Source organism: Ochotona curzoniae, unplaced genomic scaffold, assembly GCF_017591425.1.
Source record: "Ochotona curzoniae isolate NIBS_2020 unplaced genomic scaffold, NIBS_Ocur_1.0 contig_54, whole genome shotgun sequence".
Taxonomy (NCBI): domain Eukaryota; kingdom Metazoa; phylum Chordata; class Mammalia; order Lagomorpha; family Ochotonidae; genus Ochotona; species Ochotona curzoniae.
The window spans coordinates 3,816,971-3,839,534 of record NW_024466464.1 but is presented as its reverse complement, the minus strand read 5'-3'; the positions used below and the strand labels follow the sequence as shown (position 1 = coordinate 3,839,534).

Here is a 22,564-nt window from a genome sequence, read left to right as displayed (position 1 = left end):
GGGCGCAGGCCTCCGGGTCTCCCCGTGCGTGCGCCCCAGGGGCCTGTCCCACAGTCCCGGCCAGCAGGGAGCCGCGGTACTTTTCCGCCAGCCTGCAGCCAGGGCGCCCGCCCCTCCTCCCGCGCCGTCGGCGACGCCCCTGCTCACTTCCCACGAGAATCGGAGCTCGTGAGGGAGAGTGCTTTCATGCAGCGGGGCCACTGCCCTGCAGCCGCGCCCCAAGTCACACGGTCCAACCCGAGAGCGCTCCACACGGGACAGCCCGGGCTCCCGCACCTTCTAGAAAAGCCGCCCCGGCTCCAGCACCTTCTAGAAAAGCCGCCGAGGCCGCGGCCCGCCGGCGCGGCTGCGCCCCCTGCTGGAGGCACCTGCAGCTCGCTGCAGCTCGCTGTGGCCGGCGGGAGCTGAGCACCCCGGGGAGCTGAGCACCCAGATGAGCCAGGAAAAGCGCACAACTCCTTCTCCCCTCACCTCCGCCGACCCGCAAAACCGATGACAACACTTTCCGGAAAGCACCTGCCATTAAACACAAAGGGTGCCTGGCTGGCGCTCCGAGGACAGAGGCCCGGGGCCAGCGGCAGGCACACCGCCCATCCGACCTGCACTCCTGCCTCACGCTGGCCCTCCCGCGCCTCGCACAGACGGCCAGCAGCCAGCCTGAATGCTGCCACGGCCTCACGCCCTGGGGTGCCACGGGAGGACAGAAGCCCGCCCAGTAAGCAGGGGCGGGCATGGTGCCCTCGCTCGGGGCCCGGGAGCCAGGCATCGCCCACGGCCCATCTTGGACAACACATTTTGGTGACATGAGCCAAGAACCACGTCCCAGAGCTGAGGGAAGCAGGCATCGGGGGTGGAACAAACGTCCCTTCCGGTGAGTCGCTCAGCACTGAGGCACGGGCTGAGGCGGGCCCACTACGCTCACCTCACTGCAGAAGCTCCGGGCACCTGCTCCCCAAGCTGACCCCAGGCTGAACAGCCTGCCACACGTGCAGTGTCCCCGTCCGATCCAAGTGGAGGACAACCCCACACCCAGGCCTGGGGGGCAGCGCGTGTCCACCCCTGACAGGCAGATCCTGGCAGGGCTGACCAACTCTGCAGAGCGGAGCCCTGTACCGCGGAGGCTGCAGGTGCACGGCCTGAGGAGATGGGATGAGGCCGCAGGCTGCAGGTAGCCACAGGGGCCTCCACGGCCGGAGAAAGCCCAGCTGCCCAGCCCTGCACGCACCCCAAGAGGCCTTCTCCCGCAGGGCCTAGCCGCTGTCCTGTGCACGGCATCCCCCACAGTGGCCCTGACAACAGTCCGCCGTGCTCCCAGGAGGAGCTGGCCTCTCGCCAGCCAGGCCAACCCGGAGGCAGGCAGCCTTACCTGAACATCCGGCCCGGCCTCGGGCGCCCGCGGCTCCTCCTCCGTGCAGGCCTTCCTGCGTCTTTTGCTCTTTCGCTCTGGCCCTCCGGGAACTTTTCTCTTCTGTTTTGTCATTCTACAAGAAAGTAAGCTGTACTGGGTGCCTCTTCAAAGTAGGGGGGCATTCCCGTCAGGGAACGAAGTGGGGCCAACCCTCAGGGAGCCCACGTGCCATCGCCCTGAGCAGCCAGAAGTAGAGGGGCAATCCCATCAGGGAGCCCACGTGCCATCGCCCTGAGCAGCCAGAAGTAGGGGGGCATTCCCATCAGGGAGCCCACGTGCCATCGCCTGAGCACTCAGCACATTCCTGCCTTTTTGCTGGTGTTTTTATTGAACACATCTGCAAACACGCACACTTGACAACTCAACAGAAAAGATTTTTTAAAACTTAATTAATTGTAAGGTCAGTTACACAAAGATCTTCCATTTCCAATGGTCTAAGTAAGTACAAACAGCTTAGAAAAAAAAGTTAAACTGGACTATAATTCAATTAAGGTTTTCGTACTGCAAGTGACACCAGCCAGGACGTGGTGCAGCGGGCTGAGCGGCCACTCGCAGCACCGGCACCTCCAGGGCCCTATCTGAACATCGTGTATGCCACTCCACTCCGGCTCCCTGCTCAGGGCCTGGGGAGGCCGCGGAGGGTGGCCCACATGCCAGGGCCCTGTCCCACAGGGCAGGCCGCAGGGAGCTCCTGGCTCCCGCCTGCCTCAGCCCTGGGAGCGGACCAGTGGATGGAAGGTCTCTACCTCTCTCTGCAGCTGTGCCTGAAAAATAAATAAATGCAACCGTTAGCACAAGGCCACCCAGTCTCGGCAGAAACGAGCACACGCCTCCTGCAAAGAGCCTACTGTGGAGGTGCGCGAACAAATCCCACAGCAATGAACACGCTGCCAAGAGGGGGTGCATGCAACCACCCAGCCCACGGCGATGGGGCACCCGAGGGTGCTGCCGTGGGAGACAGCTATACACGAGTGTGCATGTGCACACTCACACACGGCTGTGGCTCTCGGGGATCCCTGAGGCGTGACAGGAGGCATCAGAGGCCACGCACGGCCCGGACCCTGACTGATGACTACCCACGCAGAGAGCAATCCCAGCCCCTCACACACAGCTGAGCCATGGCAGTGGGCATCGGAGGCCACGCACGGCCCGGACCCTGACTGACGACTGCCCACACAGAGAGCAGTCCCAGCCCCTCACACACGGCTGAGCCACGGCAGTGGGCATCGGAGGCCATACAAGGCCTGGGCCCTGGCTGACCCTTACCGACCTACTGCCCACTTGGCGGCCGCAGCCCCAGCTTACACTGCCCTTCCCCACCAGGGCCATACCCTGAGCCCTGCTGCTACCCCTCCTGCCCTGACCTGGAGGCCCAAAGGGAGAGCTCCGGACAGCCACCTGATGAGCACACTGAGTTGAAACCTGGGGCCCACCCCACCCACACCTGGCCAGATGTCGGTGCAGTGCGCCCGGGCCCTGACCAGCAGCTGCCTGGACCACGCACAGAGAAGGTTCCCTCTGTCACACCTTGCCACCCTCTAGCCAGGGCTGAGGGCCCCACGTGAGGCCACACACGGGGATGGTGCCTGCAGGTCTGCCTGGGACCACAGCCCTCCGGGGATCTCAGCCCGCTCTCCGGAGACCTCAGCCCGCCCAGGACCACAGCCGCCCTCCGGGGACCTCAGACTGCCCTCCGAGGACCTCCGGGGACCTCAGCCCGCCCTCTGGGGACGGACCTCAGCCTGCCCTTCAGGGAGCTCAGCCCGCCCTCCAAGGACCACAACCCACCCTCCCAGGACCACAGCCCTCCCAGGACCCCAGCCCGCCCGACCGGGACCTCAGCCCGACCAGGACCATAGCCCACCTGCCCGCCCTCCGAGGACCACAGCCCACCTGCCCGCCCTCCGAGGACCACAGCCCAGCCTCCCAGGACCCCAGCCCGCCCTCCGGGACCACAGCCCACCCAGGAACTCAGCCCACCTGCCCCGTGGTGCCCCAACACCAGCTTCCGCAGGTTCCGCCTCTGGGCACGCGGCGCCTCTCATTGGACAACGCCCGCCTCCGTCTTAACGCCAGCCAATGGCAAGTACCCGATGCGGGCGCTGACTGGTGACGCCATCACTAGCAGACGCCGGTCGCCAAGGCAACTGGCTCGCGCCCCGTGCCGCACACGTGCTTTTCAATCATTTTTAAAGATGTCTTTACTTGAAAGGTAATAGAAGCCCCAGTGTCCGCCGCGGCCTGGGTGGGGCCGTGGGTGCAAGGAGCCATGAGCCTTGGCCACAGGGCAGACACTGTCAAGAGCTGAGGTCCAGAGCAAACCCCGCCGCCCTACAGCCGAGAATGGGACGGGGAACCGGGACGCGCCGAGGTGCGGGGGGACGCGCCGAGGGGAACGGGGAGACGGGGACGCGCTGAGGGGAACGGGGACGCGCTGAGGGGAACAAGAACACACTGTGGCGCAGGGCAGGCAGGGTGCAGGACATGGGCATGGCAAGTGGCTCATGTGAGGCCTGATCCTGTCCTGCTTATAACCTCTTAGGGAACTCCCACTGCCCGCCCTCAGACCAACAGAGAAAGCCAGCACAGGATTCAGGCCGCTAGCCTGGCTGGTGTCCAGCCTCCCGCCAGCACGTGGTGGAGCGCCCACTCCTGCTTTCAGCCTGAACCGGGAGAGGAGACCCTGGAAGCCTCCCAGGGGACACACTGCTTCCAGTTCCCTCACAGCAGCGACGTGTCACCCTGTTCTAGAGCCAGCGGCTTGTACAGGAACGTCCCTGGGTGGCAGGCAGTCTCTGTGGAGAGCAGGGGAGGCCTGCGGGCTGCCCGGGGGCTAGTGACACAGGGGCTGCAGCCTGCACGGGACACACACACCGAGCTTTGCACTTGTCCAGTGCTGGACGCAGCAGGGTGGAGCTGCGATCCAGGCCTGGGGTCTGAACGCCTCTGGGGAGTGGACCAGCTCCCAAGGCAGGTGAGACCTCAGGGCAAGGCAGAGGTGGCCGGCCTGCTCTCTGCTCCCTCGATCCCGTGACGGTCCCATCTCGTCCTCTGGCGTCACCAGATGTTGCTGGGACCTGGCCTGTGGCCTGCACAGGGTCAGCCCAAGCACGCGTCCCTCCCTCCCCTGCACTCCTCCACATATTTCTGCTCCAGAGATACACAGCTGACTCACTCGGGGCCACAAGATGGCCTTGGCAGCCGGCGCGCCACACACACACACACGAACCAGGGTACATTTAGCACCAGGCAGTGGCCAGCCCGGCCTCCAGCAGCCTAGGAGCCTGCTGCAGTGTGCCTGCCTCTGGGCAGGGATGTTGTCTCCGCCTGCCGAAAGCACACAGGATCCATACGCAGGTGCCCCTCCTTCACAACCAGAGTCCAGGCCTGCAGCCAGCTCTGTGGCGAACTCCCCTGGGCCCAGGACTTCCTCTGGTGCTGGCCAACAGCAAGGCCTCTGTGCGTCAGCTCCTGACCCGTGTCCCCTGAGCCAGCCAGGCCACGCCCTGAAAGTGCCCTCCCACCCAACCCTGGAAGGTCCCACAGCCACCCCAGCCAGCGCGGGATGGGGAGTCAGACACAGCACAAAGTAACAGGCCTCCCTGTTTATTCGTGCCAGGTTTAGGCTCCCATAGCAGCTGACCTGACAGAAATGCAATGGCGCAGCCTGTCCCTGTGACCTGCTGTCACACCAGGGCCAAGGGCCAGGAGCCATCGCTGGGCAGTCAGCCCTAGACATGCATCAGGGACACCACACGGAGAGGCCGCCCACAAGCCAGCAACCAGGGGTCCCAGCAAAGCCCTCAGAGCAGGGCCAGCGACCCACAGATGCCACCCTTGTCTTCAGCCAGCTGATGTGCAGGGCTGGGGGCAGCCAGACCCTGACAGCAAGGACTCGCAGTCAGGGCTGAGCTAGGAGCCTGCCCCAGCCTGACCAGGGCCATGTCTCCTCAGCAGGCCGAGACGGCAGGCCTGCCACAGCGGTGGTCCAGGGGGTGTCTGTGCCGGATGTAGAAGTGGGCCTGATACCAGGTGTCCCCTCAGCAGGCCGAGACGGCAGGGCGGCCACAGTGGTGGTCCAGGGGGTGTCTGTGCCGGATGCAGAAGTGGGCCCGACATTGGGCACACGCCACAGGCAGCAGCTCCTTCCTCTTGCAGCCCTCTCTCGAGCAGCGGAACGTGAAAACCTGCAGAGACACGGATACTCCCTGAGGCCTTCTCAGCAGTCCAGGGTTACTCCTACCCACACCGGAGGGCCCGGGTCTCCAAGCAGGCCAAGGGGATAGTGAGGCCCAGGCTGGAGACACCCGTGAAGTGGACCAGGGAGACAGGAACTGGCTTGGTGAGCAACACCAGCCTCCAAGGCCATGGGCCAGGGCCTGCCCCCAGCCCCTCTGGACCCCCCAGAAGGCAGCAGGAAGACTCCAGCGGCAGGATCCCGGCCAGAGCTCCCAGCCTGGCTATTGGAAGCATGTTGGGAATGAATTAAGGGGACAGGAATGAGCTTTCAAATAAATACGTTAAAAATAAAAAAGCAGCAAAGGAAGAAGGTGAAGAAAGCAGACCAGCACAGCCCGAGGCCAGTGCACAGGGCAGGCTGGCGCTTGCCCGGCCCAGACAGGTGACTGTCCACCAGTTCCCTGCACGCATGGCCACTGCACTTCAGAGCGGATAGATTGGGCAACACAGGTGCCCAGGCAGGTTGACCTGTGATGGCCCAGGGTACCCTGCAGGGGTGGTAGGGGCACAGGGACAAGGGTGTGGGCAGAGTGCCAGTGAGTGCCACGGAGCACCATGGAGTGGGCAGAGTGCCACAGGGCAGGTGGAGCACCACAGAGCATCATGAAGCGGGCAGAGCACCAGAGTGGGCAGTGCCAGGGAGTACCACAGAGCAGGCAGAGCACCACGGAGCAGGCAGAGCACCAGAGTGGGCAGTGCCAGGAAGCACCACAGAGCAGGCAGAGTGCTACAGAGAACCAGAGTGGACAGTGCCAGGGAGCAAGCACCACAGGGCAGGCAGAGCACCACAGAGCAGGCAGAGCACCAGAGTGGGCAGTGCCAGGAGCACCACAGAGCAGGCAGAGTGCCACAGAGCAGGCAGAGCACCACAGAGCAGGCAGAGTGCCACAGAAAACCACAGTGGGCAGTGCCAGGGAGCACCACAGGGCAGGCAGAGCACCAGAGTGGGCAGTGCCAGGGAGCACCACAGAGCAGGCAGAGCACCAGAGTGGGCAGTGCCAGGGAGCACCACAGAGCAGGCAGAGTACCACAGAGCATCATGGAGCGAGCAGAGCATCACAGAGCATCATGGAGCAGGCAGAGCACCAGAGTGGGCAGTGCCAGGGAGCACCACAGGGCAGGCAGAGCACCATGGAGCCAGCAGAGTGCCATAGAGCAGCACGGAGCGGGCAGTTTTGGGAGGGCAGGAGAACCAGAGCCGAAAGGCCCCCCGTGGGCTCCCATGCCCAGGGCTGTGTGTGGCAGACATGGGGTACAGTACAGTTAGTGTAAGTGCTGGAGGTGAGCTAATGGGCTGCACATGAGCGCTTTTGGGATCCGTGCAGTGGATGTGGGGAACCGGAAGGTGTGAAGAGCATTGTTCCATTGCAGGCAGGGCCGCAAGGAACTTCCCGCTGTATGGCAGAGCCCGGCGGATGTCTCTACGACCACCTGAACCCAGCTTCACCTTCCTTTGCATGCACACCGACCACCTTGCGAAAGAATTCTAATCCATTCAGGCATTGTTTGCTACTGTGGAATTGGCTTTTTACTCAGTGTGAGCTTGGAGGTTAATGTCAATAATAATGTCTTGCAAAAGGGCCTTCTATTATTCCTACTGTCTTGGCTGTCCAGTACGATCATGAAATCGTAGTGGTCCATTTCTTTCGTCTACGCCTCATCCACGCACCCTTCTTGAGTTCCAAACTTGGCTGGAGCTGGACTCCGACATGGTGCTTTAAGCACACCTGGAAGCTGACCCAGGCCCACCTGAGACCAGGCGAGAGGCCCAGGCTGACCCAGGTCCACCTGAGACTGGGGGAGAGGCCCAGGCTGACCCAGGCCCACCTGAGACCAGGCGAGAGGCCCAGGCTGACCCAGGCCCACCTGAGACCAGGGAAGAGGCCCAGGCTGACCCAGGCACACCTGAGACCAGGGGAGAAGCCCAGGCTGACCCAGGCCCACCTGAGACCAGGGAAGAGGCCCAGGCTGACCCAGGCACACCTGAGACCAGGGAAGAGGCTCAGGCTGCCAGCAGACACCCAGGCCCACTAGGGGCTGAGAGCAGCACAGATGGGGCCTCCCACGAGAAAGCAGAGGCGAGGACGCGAACCAGGACTGCAGACATGCCTGGGAGGTGGTGAGGCAAGCAGTGGCGGAGAACGCCCTCGGTAAGAAGACATGGTCTGTGCCTCGCCCCAGAGCAAGAAGACGCCATGCGGAAAGGACCTAGGACCCACGAGACCATGCCAGGGTCCTGTCCCCCTCGCCCAGTCCCACAGCCATGGCACAGAAGCCGCAGAGCGCAGGGGTCACTCAGCGCCAGGTCCAGGAGAGTGAGACAGGCTGAGGACACAGCCAGACAGGAGCGGAACAGCGGCCCCTGGCACGCACCGCTGGCTCAGGGCCGGCGTGGGGGTCGCCCAGGGACCTCCTCCTGGCACGCACCGCTGGCTCAGGGCCGGCGTGGGGGTCGCCCAGAGAGCTCTCCTCCTGCTGCAGGCACTGGGCTCCACACTGCACTGGCACTACTGAGCAGGGGTATGAGGTGTTTGAAGCCAATGGCCCTGCACCTTCTGAGGAATTGGCACCTTAAAAACTGCATGTCCAGAGACTAAAAAGAAATTACTTAACAAGAAAAAGTTTCGGGCCTGGCGGCGTGGCCTAGCAGCTAAAGTCCTCGCCTTGAACGCACCCAGGATCCCATATGGGCGCCGGATCTAATCCCGGCAGCTCCACTTCCCATCCAGCTCCCTGCTTGTGGCCTGGAAAAACAGTCCCAAAGCCTTGGGACCCTGCACCCACGTGGGAGACCTGCAGGAAGTTCCTGGCTCCTGGCTCTGGATCGGCACAGCACCAGGCATTATGCTCACTTGGGGAGTGAATCATCGGACGGAAGATCTTCCTCTCTGTCTCTCCTCCTATCTGTATATCTGACTTCGTAATAAAAATAAATAAATGTTTAAAAAATAAATAAATAAATAAGAAAAAGTTTCCAGAACTTTCTAGAAAACTTGAGTGTGTCTCCAGCTCAGGATGAAACGCAACATGCTGTGAAGAGGCAAGGGCCTCTGCTGGGAGCTGGGCAAGGCGGCTTCACTGCAGCAGGTGCTGGGGCCACGGGGGCACCAAGGCTAGCCCACCCTGAGTCACCATGGACACCAAGGCTAGCCCACCCTGAGTCACCGCTACCTCCCACCAGCTCCCGCTGCTGCACACCCCGGGGTGGGGGTGTTGCCTGCTGGATCCACTGCTCCCAGGGAAGACCCGGAAGGAGTTCCCAGCTCCCTGCTGTTGTGGGCACTTGGGGAGCGAACCAGACAATGTAGACAACCGTTACTCACCTTTCCAGCAAATTAAGTTTAAAATAAAACCGGAGGACCTGGTTATACTGCCACACCCAGAGCTGTCCTGCCTGCCCTTGGACGTTCAAGGCTCCCCTACCTTCTCCCCACTCTTCCCAGGGCGCGACCTGCAGCCTCCATCCATGTGCTCGCCGACCACCACATCCGCCACCTGCCCCCTTCTCACTGGGACAGGGACGTGGCAAAGTGGACACACAGGGACACGGACATCCTAGAACAGAGCAGGGAGGCGGTGAGGGGACTCAGATGCAGGGCGCCCACCCCGGGGAGCCCCAGGGGCCCCACTGCCACCACCCTGAAACAGCATGGAAACAGTGAGGGGACTCAGACACGGGGTACCTGCCTACCCAGGGGCCCCACTGCCACAGGCAACATGGGAAAAAACAGAGCTGTCGAGGGACCTCCAGCCGGACCCCGCCCCCATGGGATGGGCAGGCCTGTGGACAAGGCCCCTGGGCCTGGCCAAGCCGGGGTGAGTCACTCCCCACCCCACCCACTGCAGGCTCGCGCCATGGCATGTGACACTAAGTCATCTCCCATCTGCTGCCGGGGTGACCCACCCGGTGACACGGGCAGGGACATCCAGGCTGCCAGTGACTATAGCTCTCCTCTGTGCCACGTGCAGAGCCAAGCCCGGGGCAGGACTCACAGCCAAGGAGTGGGCCTTTCTGCACGGCCCCCAGTGGGAGTGAGCCAGAGTGCCACGTGCAGGGGCACGGAAGGAGACGCTAAGGGGAGGGGTGTGGCCCCCCCTTGCCATTTGCTCTAACACCCCAGGATGTGGTGCCTGTGACTGGAGCTCCCGCCCCATCTGAATTTCGTGGACTGACTGCCGGGAGGCTTTGCGTGGCCCCTGGACAGAGCAGCTCCCATGGGTTACCTTCTGGAAGGCCAGGGGGCAGCTGTGTGCAGCGCATGTGACATGGTCTTTACAGAAGTCTCGGTGGCACTCGCTGCACCTCAGCGGGAGGAAGTCTGCAGGCACAAGAGGAAAGAAGGTCATGAGCAAGACCCCAGCCATGCTGCCCACCCCGGCCATGGGCCAGCCCTCCCCAGGAGGTGGGCGGTCCCCAGCAGGACCCCCGCCATGAGTCAGCCCCCAGCAGGACCCCCCCCAGGGTCACGGGTCAGCCCCCAGGAGGTGGGCAGCCCCAGCAGAACCCCCCCCCATGGGTGAGCCCACAACAGGACACCCCTGCCATGGGTCAGCCCCCAGCAGGACCACCCCCCCAGCATGGACCAGCCCTAGGAGGTGGGCAGCCCCAGCAGGACCCCACTGCCCTGCCATGGGCCAACCCCCAGCAGGTAGGCAGCCCCAGCCAGCCATGGACCAGCCCCAGGAGGTGGGTAGCCCACAGCAGAATCCACCCCGGGGCCATGGGTCAGCCCCCAGCAGGACCACCCCCCCAGCATGGACCAGCCCCAGGAGAATCTACCCCAGGGCCATGGGCCAGCCCCTACAGGTGGGCAGCCCCCAGCAAGACCCCGGCCACGGGACAGCCCTCCAGGAGGTGGGCAGCCCCAGCAGGACCCCACTCCCCTGCCATGGGTCAGCCCCCAGCAGGACCACCCCCCCAGCATGGACCAGCCCCAAGTGGGCAGCCCCAGCAGGACCCCACTCCCCCGCCATGGGTCAGCCCACAGCAGGTAGGCAGCCCCAGCCAGCCCTCCCAGGCGCTCACCCAGCCGCCTGCACGTCTTCTCGGAGCAGTGCTTCCCCAAGTCCGGGAACTCCATGGCCAGCGGACGGCAGGGCCGGACGTCACCTGGGCAGCCACGGGGGCAGGCGTGAAGGCGAGGCGTGCAGGGACGGGGGTCTGCGCGCACCCACCACCCGGAGCTGCACCTCGCACCTGATGACAGCTCTGCCCGGGCTTCCGCCGGCGTCGCCGCCAGGTGCCCAGGTCCACGGCAGCGGCCGAGCTCGGTTCCCTGCTCGGGGCGGACGGCCAGGCGACCCCAGAACCGCACGGCGCCCCGCCATTTATCCGCGCGGGAGACCACGGCCGTTCCGGCGCGCCCCTGTCGCGTCACCGCCGGCCGGCCAATCCCTCCGCGGCGCAGCCGGTGACATCAGCGGCCGGTGCCGCCGCGCCACACCCCTTCTAGAACAGTCCAGCCGAGTCACCATGAGGCAGCGCCAGGCCGAGGTGCCTGAGGGTGGCCTGAGGTGACTGGGGGTGGTTGAGGGGTGGCCGGGGGTGACGGGGACGTGGCCAGGATGGTTGGGGTGACCGGCGTGGCCGAAGCCTAGCTGAGGTGGCCAAGGTGGCCGGGGGCGATCAGGGGTGACCTAGGTGGCCGGGGTGTCCTAGGCCTAGCGGGGATGGCCGGAGTAGCTGAGGCCTAATTGAGGTGGCCAAGGTGGCCGGGGGCGATCAGGGGTGACCGAGGTGGCCGGGGTGTCCGAGGCCTAGCTGAGGTGGCCGAGGGTGGCCGGGGTGGCGGAGGCCTGGCTGAGGCGAGCCCGGGGGCACCACCGTGAAGGCCACGGGGGTGGGGAACCCGGCGTGGACCCAGAGGCCTCCAGTATCCCAAACACCCGTCCTTAAAGTGACTTCAGACGTGCAGAGCAGTGCTGGTTGCTGAGCCTGGGCTGGGCATGGGCTACACCTGCAGACTCGGTGCCCGGCAGGAGCCTAGTCTGTATGGGTCTCGGGGTGTGCCTGAACCCCCTTTGTGGTGACTACACCGCTCAAGCGCACCCCTCGGCACCCCAGAACTTGTTTCCCTGAGGCAGGACCTGCCCAGTCACCTTGTTGGCCGCGCCCAGGGCCCAGGCAGAGGGGCCATCTGGGGCCATCCGTGTCCTCCAGGGCATCTTGGACATCTGGGCCAGTGGGAGTCCTGCTGGGTCACTGCGTGACCAGCGGGAAGTGGCCTTTGCACGCAAGCTCCCGGACCCCAGGCCCGAGCACACGGACCCCGACACTTCCTGGCTGGCCTATCGTCCGCCAGTGGCCACAGTGGGAAGCTGTGAGCCTGGAGCTCCATTGGCGTGTCCACCCGTGCCCCATGGGATGCAGGAAGCTGCCTGCTTGGACCGTCCCCTGCTGTCGCTGCAGGTGCACGACCAAGGAGCTGGATGGTAACGGGGTGCCCTGGACACTCGACACCGTGGCTCTGACGTGGGCTGCCAGGTCAGCGGGCAGCAGTGGCCTGTAGGACAATTGATTTCCCACCACCAGGGAAAGAAAAGTATCGCCCGATGTTGTAAAGGCCTTTATTCGGGGGGGTTCTGTTCTCGGCCTTTCCTCCTTGCAGCAGAGAGGCAGAGGGGAGCTGTGGGAACCAAAAGGCCCACAAGGGAGCGCACAGGAGGCTTTTCTACCCCTCCTGACACGGACAGTGGAGTGAGCGCAGCTCTGGTCCTTATTAGGAAAGGAAATGCTGGCCCAAGTCCTTCATTGGTCCACAGGGCTGTGCTGCCCTGGTGGACTGCTGCTTGGGGATTGGGCCTGAGGTCTGAGTGACGCAACCTCGGCCCTCCTGTAATCGCAGCAACCATCAGCAATGACAGGCTTGAGGGGACTGTGTAAGCTCCAACCTTCCTCCCTTATCCTGTGTGATCCTCAGTCTGTAAAAGCCTGACGCTTAGAATCAACATGGCGGAAAGGGTAAGGACACGTTTAAACATATTAGCCAGTGTGAAGCAGAGAGGGCACATTCCAGGAAATAGAGGAGGACAGAACAACAGCAGAGGGCTCCTGGAGACCGACAGACACAGGAAAGCAGTGGACACAGGGTGTGGTGTTGCAGTGATAGACGCCCCAATGGCATTCAGCAACTGGTGATCTGAATCCATCGGCAGCTGGAATTCCTCCAGCAACAAGGTGGGAAGGGGTGCTTACTAGGAGCTCAGGAGGTGAGCTCAGACAAAGATCTGCTTGTCCTGCGGTTAAAGTCCTCGCCTTGAGTGCACCAGGATCCCATATGGGCACTGGTTCTAATCTCGGCAGCTTCACTTCCTATCCAGCTCCCTGCTTGTGACCTGGGAAAGCAGTCGAGGACGGCCCAAGTCTTTGGGATCCTGCACAAATGTGGGAGACCTGGAGGAAGTTCCTGGCTCCTGGCTCTGGATTGGCACAGCACCGGCCATTGCACTCACTTGGGAAGTGAATCATCGAATGGAAGATCTTCCTTTCTGCCTCTCTTCCTCTCTGTATATCTGACTTTGTAATAAAAATAAATAAATCTTTAAAAAAAGATTTATAGGGACAACAGTGAGCTGGGCATGCCCTGAGCACTAGTCCCTCACGAAAAATAATACTGACTTTGGCATTGTTCGGATTGAAATAGGTCCATGTGGCCCTCAGGCCTGACAGCCAACAGGTTCCAGCATGATCACTAGCAACAGCAAACAAACAGCCATGTACCAACTGCAATAAGTGAAATCAAACTATGGACTTGTGGGTGACACAGCTTAAAAACCTGCCCCAAGGAGAAGACTCTGCTATCTAGAAGTACAATGATCAAGAGCAAAAGAGACAAAGGCACAATGAATATTACTGAAGACTCCCATGCAAAGGAGAAAAACCCTATGCCAGCCTCAGAGTTAACTGAGGAAGACATCGAGAGAATGGGTGATACAAAATTCAAAACACTTGTTATTAAGCTTCCTATCAAATATGAGAAGCACATAAAGCAAGCGTTCAAGGAATTTAAGGAATATTTCACACAGGAAATAGCAGTAATGAATCAGATGAAAGGTGATATGTCAGAAATGAAGAATACAGTGGAGGATCTCCAAAACAGAATGAAGGAGACAGAAGAATCTCAGAATTGGAAGATATTTCCTGTCACCAGGGGGAAGCAAACAAAAAGCTTGAAGCAGAGCTGGGTCAAGCTAAAAAAAAAGAAGTATTTAAGAGTTGAAAGACCCCTATTAAAAGGCCAAATATAAGAGTTATGGGGCCCGGCGCGGTGGCGCGGTGGTTAAGGTCCTCGCCTTGCATGCCCGGGATCCCATATGGGTACCGGTTCCCATCCAGCTCCCTGCCTGTGGCCAGGGAAAGCAGTCAAGGACAGCCCAAAGCTTTGGGACCCTGCACCCATGTGGGAGACCCAGAAGAGGCTCCTGGCTTCGGATCGGCATAGCATCGGCCATTGCACTCACTTGGGGAGTGAATCATCGGACGGAAGATCTTCCTCTCTGTCTCTCCTCTCTGTATATCCGCCTTTCCAATTAAAAAAAAAAAAAGTTATGGGAGTCCCAGAAGGTGCAGAAAGAGAAGCTGGAACTAAAGGTGCATTCAATGAAACAATAAGGGAAAATTTCCTAACCTAGAAAAGGAATTAGGAAACAACATCCAGGAGGGGAACAGAACTCCCAACAGGGTTGACCAAAAGCGATCTTCACCACGACACATGATAATCAAGCTCTCTTCAATTAAACATAAAAAAAAGATCCTTACATATGCAGGTGAAAAAATCAATTGGCATATAAAGTAATGTCAATTAAACTCACAGGAGACCTCGACAGGCTAGAAGAGAATGGAGCAATATATTCCAGATTCTATTTTTTTAAAAAGATTTATTTATTTATTACGAAGTCAGATATACAGAGAAGAGGAGAAACAGAGAGGAAGATCTTTCGTCCGATGATTCACTCCCCAAGTGAGTGCAATGGCCAATGCTATGCCGATCCAAATCCAAAGCCAGGATCCAGGAACTTCTCCCGGGTATCCCACATGGGTGCAGGGTCCCAAAGCCTTGGGCCATCTTTGACTGCTTTCCCAGGCCACAAGCAAGGAGCTGGATGGGAAGTGGAGCTGCCGAGATTAGAACCAGTGCCCATGTGGGATCCTGGCGCATTCAAGGCAAGGAGTTTAGCCGCTAGGCCACACCGCCAGGCCCAATATTCCAGATTCTAAAAGAAAAAGACAAATTGTCGGCCCAGCATAACGTACCCAGCAAAGCTTTCCTTTATCTTTGAAAATGAAAATTCTTCCAAAGTAAACAAACAAAAGAATATGCCTCTTCTAAACCTGCCCTACAAATGATACTTAAATATGTTCTCTTGACAAAGAAGAATAGCACCCACCAAAACCAAAGGCAAATGTGAAGAACATCCAAGCAAAATAACAGCAGAAGACTAAATCAATGAACAACCCATTGTTAAAATGACAGGACCAAATTGCCACCCAGTCTTATTAGCCTCGAATGTAAATGGCTTAAATTGATCAATCAAACGTATTAGTAGACTGGATTGAGAAAACAAAACCCGGTGGGTCTCAGGACGGAGTGTCTCATGCCTGGATCCCAGACGACAGCCACCACGTGCACGTGGTGAGCTGTCCCCAGGTGGCCAGCGTGCCATTTGGCGCCAGGCTCCGCCTGCTGGCCACCTGGTAGGGGAGCTCTAGGGTTTTGGTTCTTTGAATCACTGCTTAGGTAGCTCCAGGTTGAACCCACAGTGCTTTGGGGATGTGAATCAATCCTAGATTCCCAATGACAGTAACCCTTCCTCTGAAGAACTTGTAATTACTTAACAATGCTGAGCACCAAACACCAGTTCATGCAAAAGCTAAGGGTCGGGGCTTGTCCAGCAGGATATCCTATTACCTGACATGATGATGGATCAGCAGAGGGGTCACATTAGGCAGGGCCATGACATTAACTAGCATTCGAGAACCATATCCGGGGTTAGATTCTGTGGGGGATGTGTGGGCCAAACCCTGTGGAAATTCTACCCCACTGGTTAGCTTAAGAGTTTGGATGGTGACAGACTAAGCTAGGTGTGACCAAGGAGCTTGCCATCAATCACAGGTAAAGGAACCCAACAGTCTGGACTGGTCAAGGCAGCAGCACCCGAATGTGCATCCTGAATAGGGTGAAGGGGTGGGCCGGGCTGCAACGTTTGCCAGCTCATACAAGGCTAAATGGAAGGCCAGACTGCACCAGGCACTGGCCTAAACCCCAAGGGCATGTATGAGAACTGGGTCTGGGAGTGGATCAAGTGGAGGAACTTGGGAAACTCCACTGGGGAGTCATAGCTTGCGCTGGTGAACATGTGGTCCAGACCTGGGGGTCAGACAAGCTGGGCAAAGTAGCTCCAACAGCTGGCTGATGTGTGAATTGGTAATGGAACAGGGTGGACCAGGCAGGACTGAGCAAACCTTAGCCTACAAGCAAAACTAGACCAGGATGTAGCACAGGTCATGCCGAGCTAGGCTCTTGAACCTACCGGTCTGCATGAGTCAGGGATGCTAAGCCACCGTGTCTAAGGCAGAGGCTGGGACAGGTGAGGGGCTGAATCAAGCTGAGTCAGAGCAACCACTGGCATGCACGTGATCTATGGCTGGAAACAGGCCCAGCTGGAGAGCTAAGGGGACACCCTAACTGGGTTGAGGTTTGTCCCAGCAATATAATTTTGGCTGGAGCCGTGCATGGTCTTTAATGTTTTGAGGGTTGGATTCGTTAGAGGAGAAACGTCCATGAGCCATTCCAGTATGTATAAAGTTAAATGTTTATTAAACATCAAGCACAAAAGAATGGCAAAAAGTAAATGTAGAGAAGCAAGAACAAAGATTCCCAGGCATTCTGTACATCACCGGAGTGAAGGGGAGGACTCAGCACTTCATCCCCTTTGACATAACGGGGTTGTTTCGGTCCTTCTCTGCAACCGCGACAGCCACCCGGGAGAGAGGAGAGGGCTCTCTCACTGCACGGCTGAGGGGTTTTTAGGCTAATTCGGACAAAGGTGGCTGAATGTTCAAAGTTTACATACCTCAGCTGGCGGCGTGACCTCGCCTGGGTCCGGGCCAAGGAGCCGGGTGAGGATGTGCGCCAGTGTCTTGTCTTTTTCTCAAAACACACAGACTTTGTTCTCCTCCCGGCACTGGCCAGGTGCCTGAAGCAGAAGAGGCCTGCCAGCACATATAGGGTGAATTTAGGGTCATGTCCGAAGCCTACCAAGCCTTCTAAGAAACACTCTCCCTTTTACAAGCTTCCCACCAAGGGGCGCATGGGCTGGAATGGGGGCTGTGTTCTGATCTGGATATGGCTGTAGTCTCCCTTAAGTGTGGACTGGGACTGGATGCACCAAGCCGGGCCAGACCCCAACACCATCTGGTGTCCTGGAGGACCAGGGTAGATGTGGGATGGACTAGGCTAGTTCTCAACACCTACTGAACCATGTGTGAGCTGTGTCTGGGTATGGACGAGCTGTGGCTGGGCTGAACCATCCAACAGCAAGAACCAGCTTGGGTTGAAGGCCAGTCAGGAAAAGCCACTGTTCCTACTAGGACAGGAGGTGAGCTGAGTAGGACTGGCTCATGGACCCACTGGCATGCGCAAAATCTGGCATTGGGAGGGGTTCTAATGGAGGAGCCTGGGCAACTCCTCTGGCAGGACATAGACCCTGCAGGTAAGCGCAAGAAGCATGATAGGAAACAGCCCAGAATAGGCCATGGAAAGTTTCCCACTGGCATACATTTGGTATGGGTCAGGGGCAGAGCAGGCTGAATCAGTTCACATCATCCACTGGCAGATTCGAGCACCAGAACAGTGTGGGGCGAGCCAGGTTCGGTCATGACAAAAACCAGTGCACATTACAGAATGCCAAGGTGAGGTTACCTGTACCTGATGTGACTGCAGCACCCATCCAGCATGTGTGAGAAGCAGGAAGGGAGGGGGTGGAGCCAGCAGGGGGAATATGGGGGGGTTCCCTTGCTGGCCAGCTACTCCCACTGGAGAGCATGTGCTGGGATGGGGGCAGACCAGACTAAGCAGGCTACAACACCTGTGGGCCTCTGTGGACTAGATCAGGGAAAAACCAGGCTGGGCTGATTATTCCTACTGGTGCAAACAAAATTAGAGTGGGTGAGGGTTGTTTGGGCTTAGCCGCAGCATCAGCTGGCAGAAACTGGCACTGGGGGCTAATTCTGTCAAGTCAAACCACAGAACCACCTGGAGAGTGCATAATCCTCCTGGGAGAGGCCTGGGAGGGAAATAGTGGGCTCCTCCCTCTTGGGTTACCACTCCCACAGAGGGCACAAAAACTAGGACAGGGACTGGGGTGGCTAGATAGAAAGGCACCCAACAACAACCGTGAGGGCTAGATAGTTGAGCTGGTTAGATGGAACTAAGCTTCAATAGCCATTGACATGTATGGAAGCCAAATGGGATGTGGGACAGACTGGACTAGTCTGCTGCACATACTGGCAAACCAGGGTAGGGGGCGGGCCTAGTGGGGGTTATTGTGGGTCACTCTGACTAGGCTGCAGCTCCCACTGGTTTATGTGAGGGCTGAGTGTGTGCTGTGCAGGACTAGGCTGGACTACAACACCCATTGGTTCCAGTGGAAGTCGGAGCTGAAAACAGAACCAACCCAGCAATTGCAACCACCAGCTGATCGGGGTGATGGACTGTGGCTGGCCCTATACTTGCTAGTGCATACAAGAATCTGGTCTGGGAACACCTCAAAGTTTCTTTGGGGATCTCCTCAATCGAAATGGCAGACTCAGAACCCTAACCAAGAAAAGACAGAGGACAGAACAAGTCAATCAACCACCTCAGCTATATGTTGGCAGCGAAATACTGGACAAACGGAGACTCTATGATAGACTATGTCAATCAGTGGATTCTTCAACGACCTCATCATTCTTGGAGTGGCGAGATTGGCAGCGATTCATAACTGGTGAACTATCAAAACCACTTGAGCAAGAACCTCGGAGCATGCCCCACATCCGGGACCTGGGGTGGGTGGGAAACTGGGTGGGCCTTCTCCCTCAATATCCCCCTTGACCTCAGATACATGAAGGAAACAATGTGGAAATAATAGTCTTACCCACTTTCCTATAGCTCTTGTACCTTTTTACCCTGATTAACTATGTAAAGATTGTCAAAAATATAATAAAAAACGAAAAAAAAAAAAAGAAAAAGACAAAACCCATCTATTTGTTGCCTATAGGAGGCATATCTCACCAACAAAGATCAGTGGAAACTCTATCTCATGGATTTTGATATTTTTTTTTTGTTAGTTTCATCTCTTCAAAATTATCTCATTAAATTCCTCAATGGCTCAGATCATACAGTAGCATCATTTTCTTCAAGAAGGTTCTTGATTCAATTCTTCAGTGATACATTAGTCATTCAGTAGCATGTTATTTAACTTCATGGCGTTGTTAATTTCTTTTTCCTGTTATTAATTTTGCTTTGTGGATTTTCATTAAGGGGATCTATAGTAATTGTGTAATGTGATGGTTACCATGGTTACAGGAAGTGGGTGGATACCACAGTCACCTCAACCACAGAAATGGCACGCCCTGAATGCAGCCAAGGCCACGTACAGGCCAATGATGGACAAAGCGAACATTCCTTGTCCTCTCAGGACCCAAGCAGGGCTGACGCCAGCACCCATGCAGAGGGGGTAGAACACCTTTGTCTCCGCTCCCCAGCTTGTCCTTCCCACTTGTGGTCCTCTCCTCTCCCCGTGCGTTCCCCCAGCGCACGGGAAGGGCCCAGGAACGGACTGCTCTCTGCATAACAAAGGGCTGTTTGTACTTGGCTGGTATTTTCTTTCTCTGGTAGTGGGTAGATCAGTTAATGGAGGCTATCATGTCCAGATGTGAGGATACAATGCAGTATGCTTCTCTACTTCCATATCAAAGATGCACTCTCAATAAAACTGTTTACTGTATCTTGACAATAGGATGCTGAATTCTCGGCCATCATCCATGCCTGCAATGATGGACGTATGACTGTTTATGAAGAATTATACTATAGTAATGATATAGGGGAACTCAGTGAGGGGGAGGGGATTGAGGCTGGCGTAAGAGAAATTCCAGGGCTTATTGAACTGTATCATAAAATAACAATAAGTAAAATTTTAAGAAATAAAAGCCTGATACCACTAATAAACTACGGCTATTGACCGTCAGTCAGTAGTCCATGCGTGTGATTATCGGCTCTGTGCACCATGTCTCACTGCTGAACAGTGAACAAGTGGCACCCATGAAGAGGGATTTGAAAGAAGATAGAAAGTGTGATGGAGACCCCCACAGAATAACGGGTCAGAAACAGCCTTCCTGGGCCCCGCTCGGCCCGTGTGTTGGCTGCAGGTGACCAGTGCATCAGGAGCGGAGAGCGCCAGGTCACTGCCAGCCTGGCCTTTCGCCTCTCCAACAGGCCTGTGCTGTCCCTGGGGCAGAGGCTCCCCAGGCTGGGCCTTAAGTAAAGAGCCCATGACTTCTCTACCTGCCATGCCGGCAACCCCTGTGGATGGCGGTTCTAGTCCCACTGCTCCATTCTCAGTTCAGTTCCCTGCCGCATTCACCTGGTCACTTCGGGGGGAAAAAAAGTGCCTAGGAAAGCAGTGGAGGATGGTCCAAGTGCTTGAGTCTCTGCGGCCACATGGGAGACCTGGAAGAAGCTCCTGGCTCCTGGCTTCGGCCTGGCTCAGTCCTGACCACTGTGGCCATTTGGAGAGTGAACCAGTGGGTGAAAGAGCCTCCCTCTACTGCTCTATAAATCTGCCTTTCAAAAAAAGAACAGTGTTGGAGAGCCAGAATGTCCAAACAGCCTGAGCTGTGGGTCAGCTAAGCCGCAGCTCCTGAAACTGCCCAGGTGCAGGAGTGCCCCTTGCTGTCCCCCAGGTCCCCACAGGCTCGCGGTTCAGCATGACGGCCGTACAGCCCTGGAGCTGAAACCCCTCCCTGGCTGGGCTGCATCCAGCACCCTTAGGTTGACCCTGTGGCCTCCTTGGATGGCACAGTGCCCGGCCCATGGACCCTGGCAGCCACTGGGCCACACTCCATGTTTCCGTATTCCCTACCCCTCTGGATCCCTCCATCAGCCCTGGTGACTCTCGGGAGTTCTGGGTATCTTACGGGTGAGGGCATAATTTTTTAAACTGTCCTGGGCCAGAACTTTAAAAACTGTTTGTTTGAAAAGCAGAGGGGGAGAAGCAGAGATCGTCCATCCAGTGCTCTACACCCCAGGAGCCCCATCCACTGCAGAGCCCGCACCCCTGGGCCTGCTCTCCGCCCTCGCTGCCTCCCCTTTGTGTCAGCAGGGAACTGGAGCTAAAGTGAAACGGCCAGGACTGGGGCTAGCGCAACAGCGTGATCAGGAAAGCTGCCCCTGTGGACGCTGGTTCAAGTCCCAGCAGCTGCACTCTCCCAGTCTGGTCCCCGGCTGCTGTGCCTGGGAACGCAGCTTGGGCCCTTGCAGCTGCATAGCCAGCAGAGGCCTCTGTCAGGCTGCAGCCGCGGCTTTTGCAACGGGATACTCTGAGGACAGACCCAAACCCTGTGCTGCCCTGGACATGTGTCACGAAGCTCCTAATTCCAGAAGGTAATCAGGAGATCAGCTGCAGAAGGTGCAGCCTCGGATGTGCCTTGGGACGCACCGTGAAGCAAGCAAAGGCCCTGGGGCATTGGAAATGCCTGCCAAACTGGCACCACTGGACGGCATGGGGGAGGCCCGCGTCTTCCAGCTGCCTCTGTCTTGTGCTTTGATGCCATCCAGCATCCATGTCCCCGCCTGGGAGCCCAGGCCACATGGCACCCACACGGCTGATGACAGGTGGCCCATGCCTGGCAGCCCCCAACCTTGTGTGGGGCCCCGTGTGACTTGAGATGCAGACACAAGGTTAGGAAATGAAAGGCAAACCAGCCCCAGACCAGTGGGGAGCCAGCTCTCCACCCCCACCTCCTGTCACACCTGTCCCCACGGGGCTCCTCGCCCCCCCCCCCCCCCCCCCCGCCAAGGGCCTGGGGTCCTGAAGGAAAGATGTGCTCCCTGCAGGGGTCAGGCAGGTGTGGGCGAGCAGCTGGCTCAGCAGCTAGGATGTGGCGTGGAAGACCTGCGTATCTCGTCAGAGCGCAGGCTTGAGTCCCCACTCTGCTTCCCACTCCAGCTCCCCGCTAACGCACACCTGGGGGGAGCAGGTGATGGCGTCACGTGGGGACCCGGTGGAGTCTGACGTTGGCTGTGGTGGGCACCTCGGGAGTGGGCTAGCAGATGCGAGGTTCCTCTCTACCGTGGTGGAAGATTAGGAACACACACGTGAACAGGCAGCAGGCATGGTTCCTGCTGGTGCCGCTCCTGCAGGGCCCACGGGGACGCAGCCGCCGAGCCGGCCCTGGGCCCACAGCCTTGCTCTGGATCCCGGGAAGGCTCTGAATAAGTCATGAGCAGCCCGCTTTCCCAGCAACTCCGTCTTCCGCTCCTGGCTGGGCCCCTGAACCCCGCAAACAGCTGCCATTAAATATTGAAGCCCCTGCCCCTGGTGGCTTGGTGCTGCCGGCAACGGCCGCCTTGTGGAGCCACTCCCGGCTGCCTGCTGCATGTCCGCTGTTTGATCTGTGTGCCTCAGCAGGCATCACAGCATGGTTCTTTGCTTTCCACACTGCCAAAGCTCAGAGGCTGCTGCTCAGAGACGCTTTGTGGATGGCCTTGGGGACACACCTGAGCCTCAGCCCCAACCAGTGCCAGGGGTCCGAAGGCTCCTGGGGCGAGGAGGAGGGCGAGGAGGAGGGCGGTGAGCTGATCAGCTGCAGAGCATGAAAACGCATCATTCACAGGGTCTGGTGGCTCACGGGGCCGGGGTGCCAGTCAGCAACGGGAA

The 22,564-nt window shown here is 58.5% G+C and overlaps 1 protein-coding gene across 1 annotated transcript; it reads right to left on the bottom strand.

Moving 5' to 3' along the window:
• Positions 1–5,076: 5,076 nt before the first annotated feature.
• Positions 5,077–10,955, bottom strand: ZFAND2A (zinc finger AN1-type containing 2A). Its single transcript, XM_040989941.1, has 4 exons — positions 10,674–10,955; positions 9,872–9,966; positions 9,071–9,202; positions 5,077–5,595 (listed from the first exon to the last, which is right to left on the bottom strand). Exons 1-4 carry the CDS (start codon positions 10,726–10,728, stop codon positions 5,449–5,451), a joined length of 429 nt encoding a protein of 142 aa, XP_040845875.1. The 5' UTR covers positions 10,729–10,955; the 3' UTR covers positions 5,077–5,448.
• Between the last annotated feature and the right edge of the window lie 11,609 nt (positions 10,956–22,564).